At 43.9% G+C, this 21359-nt stretch overlaps 2 protein-coding genes across 3 annotated transcripts in view; both read right to left on the bottom strand.

The window, feature by feature from the left end:
• LOC142572491 (ovostatin-like) overlaps nt 1-21359 on the bottom strand; it is a 289668-nt gene that overhangs the window by 16508 nt on the left and 251801 nt on the right. The window lies entirely within an intron of this gene.
• Nucleotides 1-21359, bottom strand: part of LOC142572490 (spatacsin) — a 103850-nt gene that overhangs the window by 32927 nt on the left and 49564 nt on the right. For both annotated transcript variants that reach the window (XM_075681646.1, XM_075681645.1), the window contains exons 18-24: nt 19273-19378; nt 15655-15814; nt 5119-5293; nt 4755-4829; nt 3780-3931; nt 2722-2901; nt 2197-2304 (exon numbers count right to left, since the gene is read on the bottom strand). In XM_075681646.1, the coding sequence (XP_075537761.1) occupies nt 2197-2304; nt 2722-2901; nt 3780-3931; nt 4755-4829; nt 5119-5293; nt 15655-15814; nt 19273-19378 (956 nt within the window). The remainder of the gene's footprint in view (nt 1-2196; nt 2305-2721; nt 2902-3779; nt 3932-4754; nt 4830-5118; nt 5294-15654; nt 15815-19272; nt 19379-21359) is intronic.

The raw sequence follows: 21359 nt of genomic DNA, 5'->3' as shown, positions 1-21359 counted from the left end.
TACGATTCCTGTCTGTTGCTCGAGCCAGCATTACCGCGACTTTCGACCCTTTCAATAAGATTGCCGCTGATTTTCCCTGATAGAGGCCCAAATTCCCTGAGTTTTCCCTGACTTTTTCCAGACTACTCAAAATCCCTGAGAATTCCCGGTTTTCCCGGTTGGTCGACACCCTGCATTGGTTCTGGTTCGTCAGCATGGGAAGCGCAAGAGATAACAAACATCGCTTGCACAACGCTCGGGCCGGGTTTGTAGTCTTGGCATTTTTTTGTCATTTTTTTTCATCGTTTGTGCTGCTCCAACTATGAATCCATTGCTTAAGTTGGGAAAGGAGCCATTCATGCTCTGAAAAGAATTCTTATTTGTCCAAGTTCCTGGACTAGCAAGGGGCACTGACTTTTTTCCGACAGCACTGTGCATTTTTGCTGCTCTATTATCACTTTTGGTAAATGGCGCAGACCTAATACATGCCTCGTTCTGAGTAGTTTGGCATCTTGGCAGTGTTACTTGTTGCCCGGCAACCAAAAATTGCACAGATTGGCATGATCGTAAGAAGGAACCTTGGATCAACAACACAGCCACGCAAGGCTGCCAGGTATGCCTCAGGTACGCCGCAGTGGCGGACAAGCTCGCAGTATGGACTGGAAGAGACACACGTGCCAACTATGTACTGAAAGCTTCCAACGACACCACTCCGCATGCACTGTGGTACATACAGGAGAGGATGCTTATCGCAATATGGTTGACTGCAATAGCTATGAATGTGACATGCGACGAATGCGAGGACATTTGCTAGTACCGGAAGAGGAAACTGAGTGTACAACGGCATTTCCACGTGACACAGGCAGGCGAGTACTGAGGGGAAGCTGCCGTGGTGAAGGTGCCTACTGCTTTTGATCATGCATGCCTTGCGCCTTTTCTTATTCACATAGGATCTAATGTTCAGAAAAGCGTATCATATGATCGCGGTTTGGTGATGTACTGAACACTGGAGCCCAAAGATGATGTTTTTGCAGACATATTTGTATTGGGTCAGTTTTTGTGCTCTATATCACGAAATTACCACCTGCAAATCACACTAAATGGGATCATGTCAATTGGGCTCTAATGCACATGTATCCCAGGCTAAAATTCTCTAGTAATATTGCAAACAACTTTGTACATAATGCAGTAAATAACCCTTTCAGTAGCTCTGGTAAACGTGGCTTCCCGTAAACTGAGCCATTTCTGGAGCTTTTCGGTATAGCGCAACTGCACACAATCATTTCTATAGGTTGCCAGAGACCCTGTAGCTTTGGAGCATCTCGCATGTTTTAGATCACACTAGCAACCTGAAAGCACCTATTAGAGTGCCCTTGTACTTTTTAACATACAAAGCTTCTGCTTCATTTTGAATTGATGTTGTGGTCTGAAATTTGAGTGAACAGTTAACATCAACCACAGCCATACACAGGTCTGACCACAGTGTTAGAAACAGAACTGACCGCACAAGTGCACTCTACAAGCAGCACATACAATCAGTGACAAATTAACTAAGGAAAAATGAGACATCCACCCAATCGTAGCAATTGCTACAAGGGAAAACCATATGGATTCCTCGAAAGAAAAGCGTCGGAGTTGAAGAAAGATTCGTCCTGGTCTGGGACTCGAACTCGAGCCACCGCCTTTCCAAGGCGGCCGCTCTGCCATCTGAGCTAACCAGGCGGCTAGCAAATGGCAGGGCGAAGTCGAATTTGTCAACAACTCGAAGCAAAGCAAGAGTTTGACATAATAGTGCTGCAGAAACTCGCAAGGTGGAGAGAAGTAATTAAGGAAAAAATAGACATTTGCTAGCTGCCTGGTTAGCTCAGATGGTAGAGCAGCTGCATCGAAAAGGTGGTGGTCCAGGTTCGAGTCTCGGACAAGGACGAATTTTTCTTCAACTGCAAGGCTTTTCTTTCGAGGAACCCATATGGGTTTCCTTTGTAGCAATTGCTACAATTGGGTGGATGTCTCATTTTTCCTTTCAATTAATTACTTCTCTTCACCTTGCGGGTTTCCGTAGAACTATTAAGTCAAGACCAGTGACAAAATTAATTGTTCTTTCTTAATTACCAGAAAAAGCTAATTATAGAACTTTAAAAACATGCAAGAGGGGCCATTCACTATTGATCAGGCACAGCAATATAGCCTCCAATATACAAACACAATTCAACAAACCTTTGTAAAGCGACGTTTCAAGTTCTCAAGCAATGACGTTGCCTGCATCTTGTCACGTTCAAGGAAAAGAAAAACCAAGAACTCCACCAAGGTGAGCATGAGACTTTCCTGCAGGTACAAATAACAAGAAATCAGAGACAAATACCAGAAACACACACAGTCCAATAGACTTGAGTGACAAATCACAATAAAAGGCAGTAAATTTTGTGCCATAGCTGCATCACATGCTTCTACCTTGTTTAATGCAAAGCAGGTATTTGTATAGCTGTTCTTATGACCATTCCAATCATTTTTAAAGCAGCCTGCACTAACATGGTAATGTTATAAAATTTCACCATAAAATTTTTGTGACTCCCTGACATTTCAGTGCAGCTACTATGTCTAATGAGAAAGAAGTGTGATCTTTTTGTGCAAATAGACCATATATTATTTGCTGCCAAATGATTAGAGCTACCAGTAAATGCGTGCAGTACTTTAAACTGTCTATACACATCTGTCTGAAAATTTATTGTTCGTTAAACGTACAGGTAAGAAGAGCTGCAGCCCGAGGTGCAAAGTGCGGAGGCGTCCTTTGCGCACTGCATCCTCCATGGTCTCTTGCAGATCGACCAGCGTGAACTCCAAGGCACCTTCTCTTGATTTTGAGTCATAGGTGCCTAAGCACAGCTGCAACCACAGCGCCAAGCAGCTGCCCATGGGAGCATCCTGAAATGGGCGGAAAGAAAAGCAGAAAGAAAAAAAAGTCTATATACACAGTGCAGGCGGAGATGTTCCACTACTTTTACCGACCACTATCAGCAATCATATAGTACTACAAATTACCCAGGAACATAAAAGGAGAGAGAATAATATCAGCTTCGACTTCCTGACTTTTGGATTGTACCAACTTTGTGGTTAGACATCCATCTAAGCAGAATTCGTTAACCTTCAGCAAAAATGAAATTCAGGAATTTTCAAGTGCCTCATGAAACTTTAGAATTTTTAAGGATTTGAATATGGCATTTTGATATTCAAAGGTTTCAAGGATGAACATTGGTCTATATATCAAAGCAGACCTCTAAAATTTGTAGGCTGGCTTTGAGTGCAACTTTGTAATCTAATAAAACTGGGTTCACACAATGCAGGTGATCAAGGATGAACCAGTCACATGAGATATGATGGACATTGAATCCCTTTGCAGCTTGCATTTGCATGACAACAGAGAAAAGCAGACAACAATGTGGACAAACTAACCCTACTCTTACTCCCTAAAACATGAACAACACGGACGCATTGGAATCGCACTCGTGGCTATTTGGCTAACAACGTCAACCACACTGTTGTGTTTATTTTTGCTCGCATTCCAATCAAACAAGTAGAATGGATTGTATTGCAGATGTTTTTACTGTACTAAGGCATTTTGATGTCTGTGTTTTGCTATTTCTTGCCAGAAATCTCAACAGTGATTTGGCTTTCAGCTGTATCGTGAACCATCTCGCGCAGACAACGTAAGAGCCACGGGAACAATGACGTATGATTCCATGATGTGCAACCCACAAGCTCAAATTGCAAGTTGGTCCATCCGGGATGCGAGGTTTACTCACAGGGCAACAGCCAGCAAGCAGGCATGGTGTCTGGTGCTGCAGCACAGCAGCTGCACGAAAGAATCGTTCCCATGCCGCTACTGTGCTCCCCGAGGCATTGCTTCCACTACATTGGAGCACCAGTTCCATAAGCTCTGAAGAGTATTGGTGTTCTGCAAGGAGGTGGTGCACACATGAGGACGATGACTCCTCGCACTTGAAGCTGCTCATGTGCACTAAAAGAATGAGAGTGCCACTAAGGGGCCACTATTTTGTAGCGATGTCTTTTTCAATGCCAATGCGTTTGCGTGCTTTTGGCATTCATGGGTGGTCAGAGTGACCACTCATGAACTCGAAAAGTGTGAAAAGGCATTAGCATCAAAAAAGTCATTGCTACAAAATAGTGGCCCTGATGGTAGATCCTCTCAAATATGAATGTACAGGAACTTTGGACATCCACTTATTTTATTTATCACTGGTTCAGCTTAACAGAAGTGTGCTAAATCTATGAAATTCTAAAGAAAAGTCCCCAAGTTCTTTAGCTTATCAGCAAATTCATCTGAACAGAGCGTATCTTATTGCATGTCACAGAGCACTGTGCATGTGATTGAAAGTTCAGCTCACAACAAAAGGCATTAGTACCCAGCTTTTATGGTTAAACGACTACCGTGTAATTTTGTTTTCACTTTAGCTGCTGCCAAGAGAAAGATAACCAGCAATGCTGAATTAGTTTTAGCTATGACTACTTGTGGTTACAGATGCAGGTCTATGGCTTCTACTTACAAACACTTCTGCAAATTACAGGTGCCATGAATTTATACAACACTGAAATTATACAAGGAAGTTTTTCCAACTATGTTCACCTGCCTACAGCGTTCCGCACAGCCCTGATGCCTACAACTGTTCTAAGATGGTCAAGAGGGGAAAGCAAAAATGAAGCTGCAATTAATTTCTTGTTGCCCAAATGTCGTACTTCAAAGGCAATGGACTGCGTACCAGTAGCAGCCACAACAGTCGCATCAATGCTTTCGCTGCTGCAGACAGACAGTGCATCATTCTCAGCCGTATTTTCTGCAAAACACAGGGAAAACAAATTCTTACGTTACACTTCTTAGGTTCTGATAATGCGCGCATCTTACACCTATCTTACAGCAATAGATGAAAAATGATCTAAGCTCACAAATAACAAACAGCAAATGATGTAAAACTATGAAATTAATTTCATACAGAGCCCAGTAAACTTGTGCGTCAACATGTGTGAAGCACATGATGACAGTTGGGTTTGAATGTATTGGGTCATTCTATTCTGCACATGGTCGCTCATTTAATGTGGTGTGCCAAGGTTCTCCACTGCCCTTACCCTGCTGGTCGTGGGACTTGGCAGCAGGTGCTTGTAGGCCTATGCGAGCATAAAGTGATGCCCTCAGGTCTCTTCGACGGTGCTCACTTGGTCGCAGGGAGCTTACTACAGAAAGTGCTTTTGTTAGGTGCTCTCTGAGGCAGCTGCCTTCAAAAAGAGGCACCAATTCCAGCACCTGAAACAAATAACAGAGCCATTTGCACAGAGGGCATGCAATGTTACATCCAAACAAACTGTTTCTTAACCAAGCAATCAAAGTAGCATGAGCTGACAAGAGTCAGTGGTCTTGAAGCAAACTTTGGCAAGTGCGAAGCAAATGAGACGAAAGATGAGGTACAAATAGAAACACAAACGAGCGCCGACTTCCAACTGCTTATTTTGAGCGTCCAAGCAATACTTGCACCTTAACTTCAACAAAAATTCTAAGAAAACTTCACAGTTATACAATCTATGTGGTACTGCAACGTTACACAGGCTAAAGGAAACCATCTAAAATTTTATCTACTTATCAAGCAGTGACAAAGTGACGTAACTAAAGCGAAGCATTTTCGCTTCAATTTAGTTATGTAGTAAGCCTCTATAATCTCTCTCTGTTTTATCTGTGGCTCGCTTCAGGAACATTATTATATTTTTCGGTACTGGCTTACACTCACATCTTTTACAATGACCACCCATGTGTCCCCTATATTGCTGTGCAATGCTAGACAGTGCTCACGGACTATGGCATTAAGATGTCGCACTTTGCTTCTCTCATTCTAGTTAGCCATGCACGAATTGAAATTACTCATTCGACTCAAGAAAGCGAGCTTTGTTCACGTGAACTTAGCATCTGAGTAGCCACCTGATCTTTTGCTAGCCGAATTGAACATCGTACTACGTGGGCGATGCGCATGCAGAATTCCGCTCCCTTGCACTACTTTGGTGTTTGCTCAGTGCATTCAGTGTATGCAGAGTGAGCTAGTCACCCCTGGTTTGCTGTCACCTGCACATCATCTGCACTGCTGCCCTGGACTACAATCAAGCCACCCCGGGCAATGGAGATGCCTGTGGCCAGTTTGGCAGCCGCCTGTGGCTGGCTTGCAACTCTGAACGACTGGGACAAGAGCTGGCAGTCACCAATGGCTACTGCAGCTCTCGCCAGCATGGTGCGTCAGCACGAGCGACGCTTGCTTGTGCCGACTGCTGCGTTGCCGTTTCTGGAGTCCTGGCCTGGAGCCATGCTGTCGAGCCTGCAGAGCTGCTGCTGTGACCAGTGGATACCAGCGGTGTGACCCAGAGACAATGTCAGCTCATATGTTATAAACAGTGCATGGACACTTCCTCGGCACAGCCACTGTTGCATTTACTGTCTCTTAATAACAAAGCATGCGTTGATGCTAGACCATGTGACACGTTTCGCCAGAATATATAGCGATTCAAGGTTTGGGGGGATGTGGGCATGCGCGACTCTCATGCATCCCCTGATGTTGTTTTCCCCGCATAGCTCCTGTGCCCTGTAATCAAACTTCGCCACGTGGCTTTACGGCGGTGGTCGGTGTGGTTGCAGGATAGTACGCGAGATGGCGCGAGTGTTGCGCTGCTAACGCCACCTAACGGCGGGTTTACTTGGGCACAAAAGGGACAAGGCTGTTCCTCTTTGACTGGGGGTCAGCATGCGGCGCAGTCTGCCTGCACCGATCCATGCTTCTGTGAAACCGTCTCGTGAGGCCTCGTTCGAATGTGCCACCACACATTCGAACCACCAGGCTTTGGTGTCCAGTATGGGGGCGAACATATTCGCTCACTAACTAGTCACGGTGAGTCGGACTTTCTAGATTTGTCACACACCCACCAGCATGTTCTGCGGATAGCAATTTGGCTAGCAGGCATTTCAACATGAAGAGTGCAATAAATGCCGTTGTGATTGTTTGCACTACTCTGTTTTCATTCCTTCGTCCCAAGAGCATGGATGAGACCCCACAACGATAAGCTTTTTTACAAGTGTTTTTGAAGAATAATCATCGATAGAAGAGCCGCATGGTGCGCATGCTGGGAGAGCGAGGCCTAGCTAGCACCCGCGGAGCATTGACAAGCCTGAAGCGAATGAGTACGAAAGCTTCATGGGTGGTCCGAGTTTTTTATGGAAATAGCTTCTTCTATCTCTTTGACTCTGGAAGCCACGGCTCTATGGGCTGGGTGGCCGCAGGCCACGGGTGCTGATATGAGCTGTCTGGTATTGTGGCCTGGCACCAGGCGCTCCTACAACGTAAGGGACAGTGGGTGCTGTCAACCCGGATGCTGTGTGCACCAAGCAGAATAGGACCACCTCACAAAGCTGATGTCTCCTCGCAGCTGCCTGTTTTGTGCCCACTTCTGAAGTTGTTTTTGAATGCCGATTGTTGTCAGAGTAGCGACTCATTAGGCCTAAGGCTTTACGAAGCCACCTGTCGCACGTGGAGGGATACAACCCGGTAGACCATGGTGCTGAGGTGTTGCACATTGCTTTCCTCATTCTAATAAGCCTTGCACAAATTGAAATTACTTGTTCAACTCAAAAAAGTGAGCTTTGTTCACATGAACTTAGCATCTGAGTAGCTGCCTGATAGTTTGCTGGCCGAATTAAACATGTTACCATGTATGCTATGTGCATGTAGAATGGCTCTCAGTTGCACTACTTCAGTGTTTGTCGAGTGCATTCAGTATGCAGCATGAGTGGAGTCATCCCTGGTTTGCTGTCACCTGCACATTGTTTGTGCTGTTGCCCCAGACTCCAGACTATGATCAAGCCACCCCAGGCAATCGAGATGCCTGTGGCCAGTTTGGCAGTGCGACTTCGGCAGCCGCCTGTGTCCGGCTATCTGCCCTCGGTAGCTGGGAAAATAGCTGGCAGCCACCAATGGTTACTGCAGTTCTTGCCAGCGAGGCATGTCGGCATGAGCAACGCTTACTCGTGCCAACTAGTATGTCGCCATTTCCGGGATCCTGGCCTCAAGTCGTGCCGTAGAGTCTGCAGAGCTGCTGCTGTGGCCAATGGATGCCAGCAGTGTACCTCAGAGACCTTCTTGGTGCATGGACAGTGCATGGACATTTTCTTGGCACGGCTACTGCTGCATGTACTAACTCTTGCTCGCGAAGCAAGTGCTTACATTAGACTGCGTGACATGTTTCACCGGAGTATGTACTAGTGGTTTAAGTTGGGGAGGGAGGGGGGAAGGGGGGGATCGACATTCACGTGTCCCCCGATGTTGTTTTCCCCACATGGCTCTTGCATCTCCTGTAATCTGGCGTCTCCGCATAGCTAAGCGCCAGCAGTGGTCGGTGTGGTTGCAGCATATTATGAGAAATGGCACTTGTACCACTGCTAACGCCACCTAACAGAGGGTTACTGGGGCACAAAAGAGAGTAGGCTCTTGCTCTTTGGCTTGGGGTTCGCGACCAGCACAGACATTTCACGCACTCGCGCACCATTCGAGGGGCTGTCCTGCAAAAGGCTTAGGAGCAGGACAATGGAACGGACAAACACGATCGTTCGAACATGCCACCGGTCGCATGATTGCACATGCGAATGATTAGGCATTGGTGTCCAGCTCACTATCTGGTCGTAGTGAGTCGGACTTCCTCGATTTGTCATGCGCCCATTGACATGTCCTATGGGTAGTAATTCAGCTAGCAGGCATTAGTGCACGAAAGGTGCAAGAAGTTCAGCAGCATATTACACTCCTATAACAGGTAAAGGCAAATGCCTGCTGCACACCTGGTAATGCATTAAAGGGGCACTAAAGGCAAATAGTAAGCCAAGCTAAGGTGATAAATTAATGCTCAAGGAAACCTAAGGCTTCAGTATTATCATGAACACAGTTTTTGTAATCAAGAAATTGAAGTAAATGCAGGGCACAATTTGTGACTCACCTGCGACCTTCAAGTACTAGCACAATGACGAAGGCACTCATTTTATTTCTGTCACCAGTACTCAACCTCTCGTAATAAAAAGATCATTTCACAGCATTATAAGATGGAAGAAAATGCTGCTTTCTCAGTTCTATTCGATGTTTAGAAAAAAGAACTCATTAATGTTACTATTGACAACGACGAGGGTGGTTGAAAGGTTTCATTTTACATTTTAGCTCAACTCTACACTGCTTGCAGCTACGCGTTTCAGTAGTTTCGTTAACGTACAGTGCTGCGCTGCTTTTGTCAGCTCATGAAATTCCCATGAACTGCAAGTATCAGATTTCCACATCTATGTGATGTCGCGGGATGCCTAAATGGTCCATGCCCCTTGACCAAGAGCAGCTACAGTAGCAAATCCAACACTTTGTCTTGGCTCGGTTTCTCTATGGCCACGCGGTTGCATTTTGCACAAAAAAACGTAGCGCCATCTGTAGGGCACCGCTTTAGGTACAGAATGCCATAAAGAGCGGGGATGGTGTATGAAACGTCACCACACCCCTGCTTGGTGGCGGGTGATTTGAATTGCATTAAAGGTATGCGGACCCTTCAGACATGATTTTCTCTTAAGCAAAGTATTTTCTTGTAATGAAACAAGCACTGCGAGGTTTCCGGAATGGTATTTTAAGTCCCCGTTGACTTAGTATTTGCCTTTAGTGTTCCTTTAAGTTATATCCACCGTTTAGGTAGATATTCAAGAAATAAAACCAGACCAATCATATTCAGGCTTCTCGACACTAGACATAAGACTCAGATATTGCGAAAAGGCTACAAGCTCAAAGGCTCCAACTTGTCTATCGGAGAGGATTTCAGCCGCAAAATGCGGGAGACTAGAAAAAAGCTCTGGGATAGTGCAAAACCCAATCGGGAAAAACACGAAAAAGTCTCTTTATCCTATGATAAGCTCTACATTAATGATCGCGTATTCGTTTGGGATCACGAAAAAAATGAAAGGGTGTCACTACAAAAAAACATCGGAAGAAATCGTCCATCAACTCGAAGTCAAACAAATGTAAGACCCTAACAAAGAAACTTGAGACCCTAACAGTGCTTAATATAAATGCGAGAAGCATAGTAAACAAGGTAGAACTCCTGGAAGGACTGTTACTTGAACACAATCCGGATATAGTGGCCATCACTGAAACCTGGCTATCCCCAGATATCTTCAGTCACGAGATATCTCCACCAGGTTACTCTGTTATTCGTAAAGATAGGCTGTCTCGTGGTGGTGGCGTGGCCCTGCTTCTTAAGAATGATATTCCATTCGTTCCACTCCCCGAAGCCTCCAACGCGGAGGCTGTATTTTGTAAAATATTGTACAATGATACCGGTATATTTATTGGTTGCGTCTATCGAAGCCCTACTAGTGGATCCGAAGGCGTGCTTGCTTTGCAGGAGTATATGCAATTCCATGTTCGTACTAGTAGAGTGATCCTCATGGGGGACTTCAATTTACCTGATCTTAACTGGAGAACCATGCACTACACTTCAGCCACATCCGCAGCACTTACTGATTTAATGCTAAATTTCAACCTCAACCAGGTAGTCAACCAGCCAACTCGCTCACAAGGCTCTACGAATACCATACTTGATCTCATACTCATAAGTAACCATTTCCCACTTCACGCCATTGAGATGGCAATAGTCGGTGGTATATCGGACCACGACATACCTAAATGTAAGCTCTCGCTTGAAGGCAACATAAAGAAGCTAAACCTGGAGCGTGCTGTACTTGATTTTCGCAGAGCAGCTCATGACTGTATTCTCACTCACCTGGCACACGAGTTTGATGCTTTTCTCTAAACAGCTTCAGAAACGTGTTGTGACGTCAACACTTTGTGGCATCAATTTAAGTCAATCGTGCTACACTGCACAACAAACTTCATCCCGATGAAACGTAGCAAACCACAAAAGAAAAACCCATGGATATCGCGTGAGGTCCTTCAAGCGAAGCGTAAAGTAAAAAGACTTAGACATACTATTAAAAGAAAAGGGCCGAATCAATCTCTGAAAGACAATCTGACCTCCGCTCTCGCTGACTTCAAAGGAAAGTTAAAAAATGCAAAACATGAATACTTCAGCACAACATTCCCCGACTTCATTACCAACAATCCACACAGGTTTTGGAAATACTTTCGCCCGTGTTTAGGTGTGTCACCCGAACGGTCTCTAGAAGAGAAAACAGCTCGAGCAAACACATTCAACAACTTTTTCTTCTCGGTTTTCACTTCAGACAATGGCTTACTTCCCTCCCTACCCTGCCCACCCAAAACCATCGATTCATTAAGCATTACCAATGCCGGTATTCTTAATCTGTTGCTTAATATCGACATCAAGAAAGCTAACGGGCCAGATGATATCCCTAACGAATTTTTTAAAAACGTATGCAGAATGGTGTAGCCAATACCTTGCCATTGTATACCGCAAATCACTCGAGTCCGCACAACTACCAGATGACTGGAAAAAAGCGAAGGTGATTCCTATACATAAATCCGGCGACAGCAACGAACCTTCCAACTACAGGCCAATCTCACTTATCAGCACATCTTGTAAAATATTGGAACATATTATCTTCAAACACATCACTATATTTCTCGAGCAAGAACATATATTAATACCTCAACAAGGCTTTAGAAGTGGCCTCTCAACGGTCACACAACTAACCGAAGTGGTGCATGACCTTGCGCTCAGCCTAAACAACCGAAGCCAGACAGACATGATCCTCCTCGACTTCAGTAAAGCGTTTGATTGTGTAAGCCATGTAAAATTAGTTGCAAAACTGGAGGCTGCAATCGGAGGTGGTCAGATTACTGCATGGATAAAAAAACTTCTTATCACATCGAAAACAATATGTTATTGTAGATAACACCCCTTCCAGGTCTGTAGCTGTCACCTCCGGTGTTCCCCAAGGGTCAGTACTGGGCCCATTGCTATTTTTGATCTTTATTAACGACATTGCTGCTAACATTGAATGTGACATTAAGCTCTTCGCGGATGATTGTATTATTTATAAAGAAATTGTCAGTTACGCAGACCACTTATTATTAAACAGAGCACTCGATTTGGTGTCCAATTGGTGTAAAGAGTGGCAAATGTCTATTAACACCACTAAATCGGTATGCATGTCCTTTACAACAAAAAAGAAGCCTTCAGAATTTTCTTACGCCCTCGGTGGCACTTGCCTGAATAAAGTAAATAACCACAAATACCTAGGTTTGACATTCTCTTCTACCCTTTCATGGAACTTACATATTGATAATATTACCTCAGTCGCATTACGCAAACTTTTTTTCCTTAGACGATGTTTACGCCTTGCACCGAAACACACCAGACTACTAGCCTATACAACTTTTGTTCGCCCCGTCTTAGAATACGCTAACATCATCTGGTTTCCACACACATCAACTAACATATCAAAACTAGAAAAGGTGCAAAGAAAAGCTGTGAGGTTCATTTTTAACAAATACAGTCCCTATGACTCCCCTACAAACCTCTTAGCTGATGCAGGTCTTAAAACACTATCTGTTAGGGCCAGACACGGCCGCTTAAAATTCATCTACCAACTAATGCACGACAGTTATAAGATAGACCGAACTAAATACGTTACTTTGTCTACATCACGCCTGTCGCGAAAAAATCACCCATTTACACTAAACCAGTACAGTATTCGCAATGACACGTTCAAGTTTTCACTTTTCCCTCGTGCGATCAGAGAATGGAATCTCCTCCACTCAGACATAGTTTCCTCTCCGTCACTTTCATCGTTCATCAACCTACTGGAGACATCAAACAGAGAAGACGCCACTTAACACACCCACATATCTTAATCTTAACCCACATATCTGTAATACTTATTTCTGTGCGTGGAATTTATGCATTTCAAACCCCAAACTCGCCGCTTCTGCGCGGTTATCTATTACCTGTATAAGTTCTCTAATCTTACAAGTGTCATTCATTCGCTATTTTTTATATAAATTCTAGTAATACAATATTGTTATATTGTTATACCAACTACATTGTTATATTGTTATGGCCATATTGTCATACCAACCAAAAGTATTGCATTATTGGTGATTTCTGCAGTAGTTAAGGAAGCGTTCTTCCTTTTTTTTTCTTTTAATGTACCATGTAACATGACCTGTTTGTTTCTTTCTGTAAAATTGTGCCCACCTGCTTTGGTCTCAACTGAGACTGGCAGTATTGCAAATAAATAAATAAATATGATCGGAGGGGTCAGACTTCTCGCAAGAAATCACGAGCTGCAGTGTGAAGTAAACGAATGGTGCTGTAGGTCGACCTCCTCAACAACACATGCGAGCACCTAATGCACTACCTAAAGGTTCTTTCTTTCTTTCTTTCTTTCTTTCTTTCTTTCTTTCTTTCTTTCATTTCTTCATTCATATTCAGCCACTGCATATTTGCTTGCATACAGGGGTATGAGCCATTCCTGATAGTGATATTTTTTGCATCACTGGACCAGACACCACTTTTTTTGGGTATGAGCCAGCCACTTCAGGCTTGCGGCACACTTTCCCCACACAATACCCGAGTGCTCTTTGCAAGTTACGTCAGGCAACTAGAGCGACGCTCTCGCACATGTTGTGGGAGTGTCCTGTTATAGCAGCTAAAGTGGCAGTACCTCCAGAGGCTCTTGCCTCAAAGTGGGCCACTGCTCTGCACATCTCCAACCTCAAGACACAAGAGTGACTGTCCAGCGAGCACGAGAGGCAGCGACGAGGCAAAGCCTCAAGGTCCCCTCATAGGAGACCTGAACCCAGGTCTTTAAGCTTTGCCAAATTTTCAATAAAGTCGTTTCCGTCCATCCAATTAAGGATTTTGCTTAATGAATATTCTTTTGATTGTTTGCCCTACTGTGTTGTCCTTAATTTGTCTCAAGGGCACATGTGAGACCTCACACACTTAAAAAACTGAGCAGTACACGCCTCCCATGGCTGAGGCGTGTACTGTGTACAGTATGGCATCATGGCGCCTCCCATGATGCCATACTGAGGCTGCTTACACTGCCATTAGTTCTTGTGGATGACCATTGAGAGGAACTGCAATGACATAGCAAGTCTACGTGCAACTACCTGGAGTGTTCTCTTAACTACGTTTTCATAGCCCTGTTATGCTCCGTTTCTTATTCTCAGTAGATTAAAAGCCCTTTTCCATGCAATGCCATTTTTTACCGCTTTGAAACTGCCATAGTGTCCTTTTATAAGACATCCATGTTTGAACTTGCCTATAAGCAGTTTGTGAAGGCCTACTGTACACTGTATTTTTAACTCTGTTTTTGCCTATTCTTATGAAGCCACATTCCTCCCTTCAATTTAGATTCAAATTGAAAACAAGAATCTGGAATGGAGTGAGACAAATTTACCATTTCAGCTCTCTTTAGTTGAATCTGGCATTAGCAGAATGAAATGTAACATTGTGCTAGCTTAATGATCCTGGCATGACATCAGGTTTTTTTTTTAGCATGTCTTGTTTAAAAATTCAATGTATTTAAGGGGTGCCTAAAAGACAAGCAGGTCAAGGCATCTGCAATGACTCGAAAACCACTGATCTTGCATGAAAATGCAGTTGAGTAAGAAAACTAAAGCTAATTTCACATATCATTTCACTGACCGATTACCCGGAAACTGATGGGGCAACAAAAATGTCAAAAAATTCAGGCAGTTGGAAAAATGAATTTCGAGAGAAAACTAAATTTGCTTCCCTTTTACAATGCCTAGCAGCACAGATTCTCTTGCAGGCATTTGCTCAACACTGTGCTTGAATAAGATAACTTGAAATTGTATGACTGTCGTACTGCAGAGGTGTTTTTCATTCAGCGAACACACAGCCTGATGTGTATGTGCATCACACATTGCCATGATGTTGCATGCGGCCTTGACTGTGTGATGTTGGATGTTTAGGCTGTTTCACACAAATTCACTTAAGATATTTCTGCCTGCACGCAAGTTAACCCCCATCTGTGTGCGTGATCTCAGGCTCAATCACTGATGGGCGACTGATAATATATATTAACGACAAGCTTCCTGTGACGACGTATTACCTGCACCCCGCTGATCAGACACTAATTTTCATCACAGGCACATTGGCCGACACTGCCTAGGATGTTATCCTTAAACAGCCCTTTGTTGGGTGTTGGCAACCAATGTTACAGTTAGGTCCCGAGTCGATGCATATCTATTCATACTGGATGCACGGCACTTAGAAACCCCAAAGACCACCACGCAAACAATTGCAATGATATAGGTGCCAACCTGACCAGCACCAACTTTGGTCAAGGCCACCATTTTTGTGACTTTGCATGCGTGGACAATGTCCAAAAAACGTAGCAAGAAACCATACTGTGTCCAAAATTTCAATTTCTGTAATACATTGGTTCACAGGAAGGGTGACGGTGCCACAGTAAAGTGCGAATAATAGAGCAGATGCGAAAAATCGGTTGGCGAGCATGTTACCTTTACACTAAAGCGATCATATTGTTTGTTTGTCCTTTAAGTTACAAATAATATTTAGTGCCATATTGAAGTGGCATGGGTAAACCAAACCCTCGTTTAAGTTGCCTTACAGAGGCATAGGTAGAATGCAGTGCCTCACCTGCACCCTCGGCAGCTGCAGCAGTTGTGCCCAAAGAAGGAAGCCCAGCCAGTCACCAGACGCCGCACACACACGCAGTATGGCGTCAGGTGTGTCTAAGCCATGCTTGTATGCAAAGCGATGCAAGAGAAATGCTCCACTACTGCAGGCCTCGTCCAGCCTAGATGACAATGTGAAATGCAAAGAAAGGCGAAAGGCGTACTTGCTATTAGTTCATCCCTTTAACATTTGAGACAAAGTACAAAACTCCTAAGCTTACACTTCTTTCATTTTTCAGCTCTAAACCTTGGCTTACATTCTTTTATTACAGGCCTACAATGAAATGCTATTTTCTATTTCCCTCTCTTTTTACAGATAGCTACAAACTATTGCTGCATGTAGGAGCAGCATACTGGACCAGAAACAAAAGCAGCAATGAATACGCATGCACTTGGTGACAGACCAAATACAGCAAGAAGTCACATGCCTGTACCATACTGTTATAGCAACACAACAATTAACTCTGCATCACTTTTTGAATACGTAGACCATTTTCAGAGCGATCCCATGGGCGCTGCAATGTTTTATCACGTGGTGGCGTGTCCACTGCCTGCCTCAACTGCGTCTGTTGCCTCCATGTTTACAATGGATATGCATCATGCCGGTGCGGCTCAGCAGACTTCTGTTTCAGCGGATATTGTAGACGTTGACTGGGTGGATGACACAAAGCCTTGGCCACAGCTTCAGAAGACATGCAAGCGCTTTGGAGCTTGTTATGCCTTGTTCAAACAGTGCGAGCAACGTATGTGGTGCTTTTACATGAAGGGGGCTAGAATTATCCAGTAAAACCTCGTTCCTTCGACACTCGTTAATATGGAAAATCGGATCATTCGGACTCGTCCTCCAGTCCCGGCAGGCGTATGCATTATTTAATGCAATGAAACTCTCGTTAATTTGGACATATTTGGCGGCACGTCAAGCTCGGCGAGCGTGAAGCGCCGCAAGTGTGCGACACAAAAGAGCAAAAACGGCATTAGCGTCCACCAAAATGAAGCGGCAGAGTTCGCATCACCATAGTCATCAGTGGCAAACGTACGCGAATGACAGCAACACCAGAACGCGTTGTGCCTATTTGTGCCTTTAAAGCCTCTCTTCTTGCGCCTACCGCCGCACTTAGCAGCGCATTGGCCGCCTGCCATCATCATGATCACATCGCATGATCTCATCGACAGCGGCCACGATTTTGTTCGCAATGGTTGTGGCAAACAGCATTTTCGTTTTTCTTAGTGTGAAGCTGTCGAGGATGAAGAGCACCATCTACATCGCGATGGGTGGTGACCTGGCAACACTTGAAAAAAAATAATCGGGATGTGAGCAGGGTAGTGGAAAGCGTCTCAGATGAAGATGCACGCCGCAGCCACACATTGTGAAGGAAGTCATGAGGCCTTCGCTGCTGCAAGCGCTAATCAGTCACGAGATGAGAATTGCAGCTTCCGCACTGCTTTTGTGCAAAGCAGAAACAGGATTTGCTGATTCATTCAGTAAATGAAAGCATGTTGACGTAGGATGCATTTGCTTATTGTTTTCTTGATAGCCTTGATAATTCGACATTCGGTTAATTCGAACATTTTTTTCATTCCCGTGAAATCCAAATCAACAAGGTTTTACTGTAGATATTTCAAGCTGTCCAAACTTTTCAATTGTGAATTTAATCAAGATGAGTGTTTTTTTGTTCTTCGTTCTTTATTTGCCAATCACTCTGAAGCAGCGGCTTGTCATGTTTCTGACTCCGTAATGTTCCTCAGTGCAGTCATTGCCCGACTGCTTTTTTACTGCCGGGTGTGCTCAGTTGAGGTAGATTAGTTCTTGCCGCACACCAGGCTGAGAATGTAGATGTTCTGGGCTTTGTAATAGCTTGTAGCAAAGAAGTATTATCGCTAGTCACTTGCTTACTCTGTGGACAGTCGCAAAGCGTTCAACTTCGAACATTCTTGTGCCACCCATGCTTTGATGCATTGCTTCAAGAGTCCGGCCATTCACTTATTGTTGATACGTGGGGGTAGAATGGGCGTAAGTTTGTGTTTGAGTTGGGGTGGATGTGCGTCGATAACGTGTGAGAAACTTGCTATGCCAAGAAGAGGCGCTACTCCATTTGTCACTGTGTAGCGAGCGGTACTCACTCTTGCTGACGTTCCAAGGTCAGAGTCCCTTCTTTAGACAGAGGTTAGCTCTGCAACGCTGGCGAATAAGTCAACTTTTTTATTCTCATTGAAAGCCATGCATCGCAAAGGGCTGGCAACACAGTCAGTCCTTGTGCAACAGTGGTTTGTGAACTTGGCCACATAGATTCGTTCCATTTCTTAAATGCCAGTCAATATTCTTGCAGCCAAATATTATAGTTTCAAAATTTGCAATATGAATGCAGCACACTGTCTTAGCCACCGCCACGTTGCATTTCCGACAGCTGATCGCACAGTAGCAGAGGTAGCAGCAAGGGTTTCGCTTTTGCCTGAGGCAACGTGTGGCGTGTAGCTGAAAACACGATTTCATTCCTCTAGAGCAAACTACTCCATGAAAAGCACAGCATGTTTGCATTGTCAAAAACCATAATGATCAGGTCAATCTGAGCTGACAAGCAGTTAGCCCTTAAAACAAGTACAAGCAAGCAGTGTGGCTTGTTTAAAATGGCCTCAAACAAGAGGAATGATTAATATGAGCAATGTAATTAAAATGTCTGACTCCTTTAAGTTAAACATATGCTTTGTATGTTAATCTACATACACATTTTTTGAAATGACTGAATTTCATAGATTACTGAGGAGAAAAACGATTTTAAAGACTATTTGCCACCACAACTGCTGCCACCACTACCACCACTCTCCCAGTAGTTTCAAGCTGATATTCAATTCAATTCTTTATTTGCAGACATAGAACATACAGAAATACCAAAACTGGTTGGACCCATAGCCACAGGCTAGTTGCGGGTCCAATGAAAAATAAATAACAATTACAAGTACAAAACAAGTAAGATACATTACGTGCATACACATATTTATCGCACACCATTAAATTGCATGAGCGTACAAAAGGAAATGCGAAATAGCGAAAAGCGTGTTATAGTATTATTGCATGTTACAGTAATATTATCCTGCTACCTATGCCAGCAAGTTTCCTTATTTCATCACTCCATCATTACTGTAAATATCAGCTACACATTTGTTCTCTGATCTATACTGCTATCTTCTAATGTCATTAACAATAGTGAAACAACCATGTACTAAGCAATTACAGTGATAGTATTTATGTTGTTGTTTTCACCTCTCTTGAAAGTTATAGGCATCGCAATGAATATATCTGTCCAGGTCACTCAGAAATTTGACAACAGGAGAACTACAATGATGATGAAATGCATCAGAATACTATTTTTTTTCTACGAATATTGCTGACTCCTACAAGCTCCAAAAAGTGTTGCAAACAACTGAAGGTTTTTACAAGGCCGAATTAACTTATAGTAAGCAGCACTGGTCACGTATGTCAGTACATCTACGACACCATGTGCCCAGAATTTCACAGGAGAAAGCTGGACAAATGTCAAAACAATTATGAAACACTTAAGAAGCGTATAGCTCAACCACTTACGCTGTATGAGAGGAGTCCATAAGGGTCCGTTGAAGGGAGATGGCTCCTTGATGCAGAAGCTTCCTGGCAACTTCCTTGCTGTTTCGAATGGCTCTAAGCAGTTCCCCTGCACACAGTCAGCACAGAAGGGCAATATTTTCAGCTTTCAAGAACCGACACCAAAATCAATTAGTTTATCTACAAAGAGACTTTATTTCAAATCAGATACCTTGAAACTGTAGACCTACAGTCACACCTTTTCGACTCTTAAGTGCACATAGCTACTTTGATGAATTTCAACCTGCCCCTATATTTTCACAGCTGACCAACTCCTCAAAAAGATGAAAATGAGAGCTCCAGAAATTATGGTATATCTTTAATATTATGAAAAGTGCAAATGAACATTAACTGCAAATAAAAAACTTGAAGTTAACCAAATAAACTCATAAAAGATTTAATTTACTTCAGGAGTTGGTGCACATTATCACAAGACAAGAGAGAGAAATATATTACAGTGAAACCTCGTTAAACTGTAGTTGGCCGGAGCTCAGAAAAAGTACGTACTAAACGGTAGTACTGTTTAACCGAAATAGCATGAGATCGCCCACTTACCTGTCAAAAATGAAACTCAATGAAAGTGCAATGAAAGGAGGAAACAAACATGCAGTATTTATTCACTTCACGTGACAAAGGTGTTATTTTTGTTTGATGCCGCGGCAGCCTAGCAGCGACGACAGCGGCCTGTCGTCGGCTTAGTCACGATTGGCTCATTTGTGCAAGATGTGCGAGGCAGCCAATCGCAGTCAAGAATTCTGATCCAGATCGGGCTTGATTGTGATCAAACGCGTTCATCGGTATTACTGAAGCTGCAAGCCAGCTTTTCAGCCAGCCCCCTCTTCTCGCCAAACACTCGCATGGCAGATTCCTCGTTCGCGTTGCATGTTCTCCTTGCACGCGGGCAGTAGCGCTGCAGAAGTGACGGGGTGCTTTTTTCATTGCACAGTGCTGTTCTCATCGCAACAATTGTATTCATGAGGCTGACATAACCCGCAGCTTCTGCCACTGCTGGGCCTCAATTGCCCGCGCTGTCGCTTTCCGTGTCATCCTCACCACTGTCGCTAGTCAACACTTCGGCAACAACAGAGGCAACGATGGTGAAAAGTCGAACCTCGTAGCTTACATCTATAAATGGTCGCAGCAGCACTGCCAAGCAACTTCTTCACATTCCAAATGCCACACACCGTAGTCAAGAGTAAATCCCAGTCACGTGCCAGCACTGACTTCTTCGTGTCACATTCGAAAGCACGAACGATGTCTAATTTTTCTTCTATGCTGAGCACCCGGTATCTTTTTTATCTGAGCTTCGGCATGACACGAGCACTTGTTTGCACGACGTCACAACACTCTCTGGCATGGCACCGAAATGATGTTGATGTGGCTTCATGCACAAACACACAGGGCACTTGGAGGCCGTTGTTCTGATCTCTGAGGCTTGTTCTGCCAGGCCACCCGATGGAGGCAATGCACGGCCGTGTTTGCACGACGAAAAGTGAAAACACTACGTGTTAACCGATATGTATGCAATAAGTTGGTACGATTTATGTGGATACAGAACACATTATGTTCAACGGAGTCGGGGATTTGACTTTACTACTTTTAAAATGAAACTACTGTTTAAGCGGGTATGGTTTAACGAGGTTTTACTGTATAAGAGAAAAGCTGGAAGGACAGCCTGAACTACTATGTTCAAGCCTGCTACTCAGTGTTAGGGTAGGAGGGAAAGGGAACCAAAAGAGAGGGAGAAAACACAGGGGATGATGATAATCATGAATAGAAAAGGCATGAATGGAAAACATTTAAATAAATATTAAACAGAAACGCTTATTACAGTCGTATATCCAGTTAAGTGTCTCTCGAAGAATCCACAATGGCCTTCATGGACTAACCTGAAAAGTATCATGGCCGTGAACCTAAACGAAGACTATCAGAAAGTGGCTGGTTGTCAATGCATGCTAAAGATTCTTCCTACTGACTGTCTTCTTGCAAGTACAGCAGGCACACACAAAGATGACAGTCTATAGCCATTGATACAGTACAGTGATTATGGG

This window comes from Dermacentor variabilis, chromosome 2 (assembly GCF_050947875.1).
Source record: "Dermacentor variabilis isolate Ectoservices chromosome 2, ASM5094787v1, whole genome shotgun sequence".
Classification (NCBI taxonomy): domain Eukaryota; kingdom Metazoa; phylum Arthropoda; class Arachnida; order Ixodida; family Ixodidae; genus Dermacentor; species Dermacentor variabilis.
The sequence above is the reverse complement of the archived record's forward strand: the minus strand, read 5'-3'. Positions and strand labels throughout refer to the sequence as shown.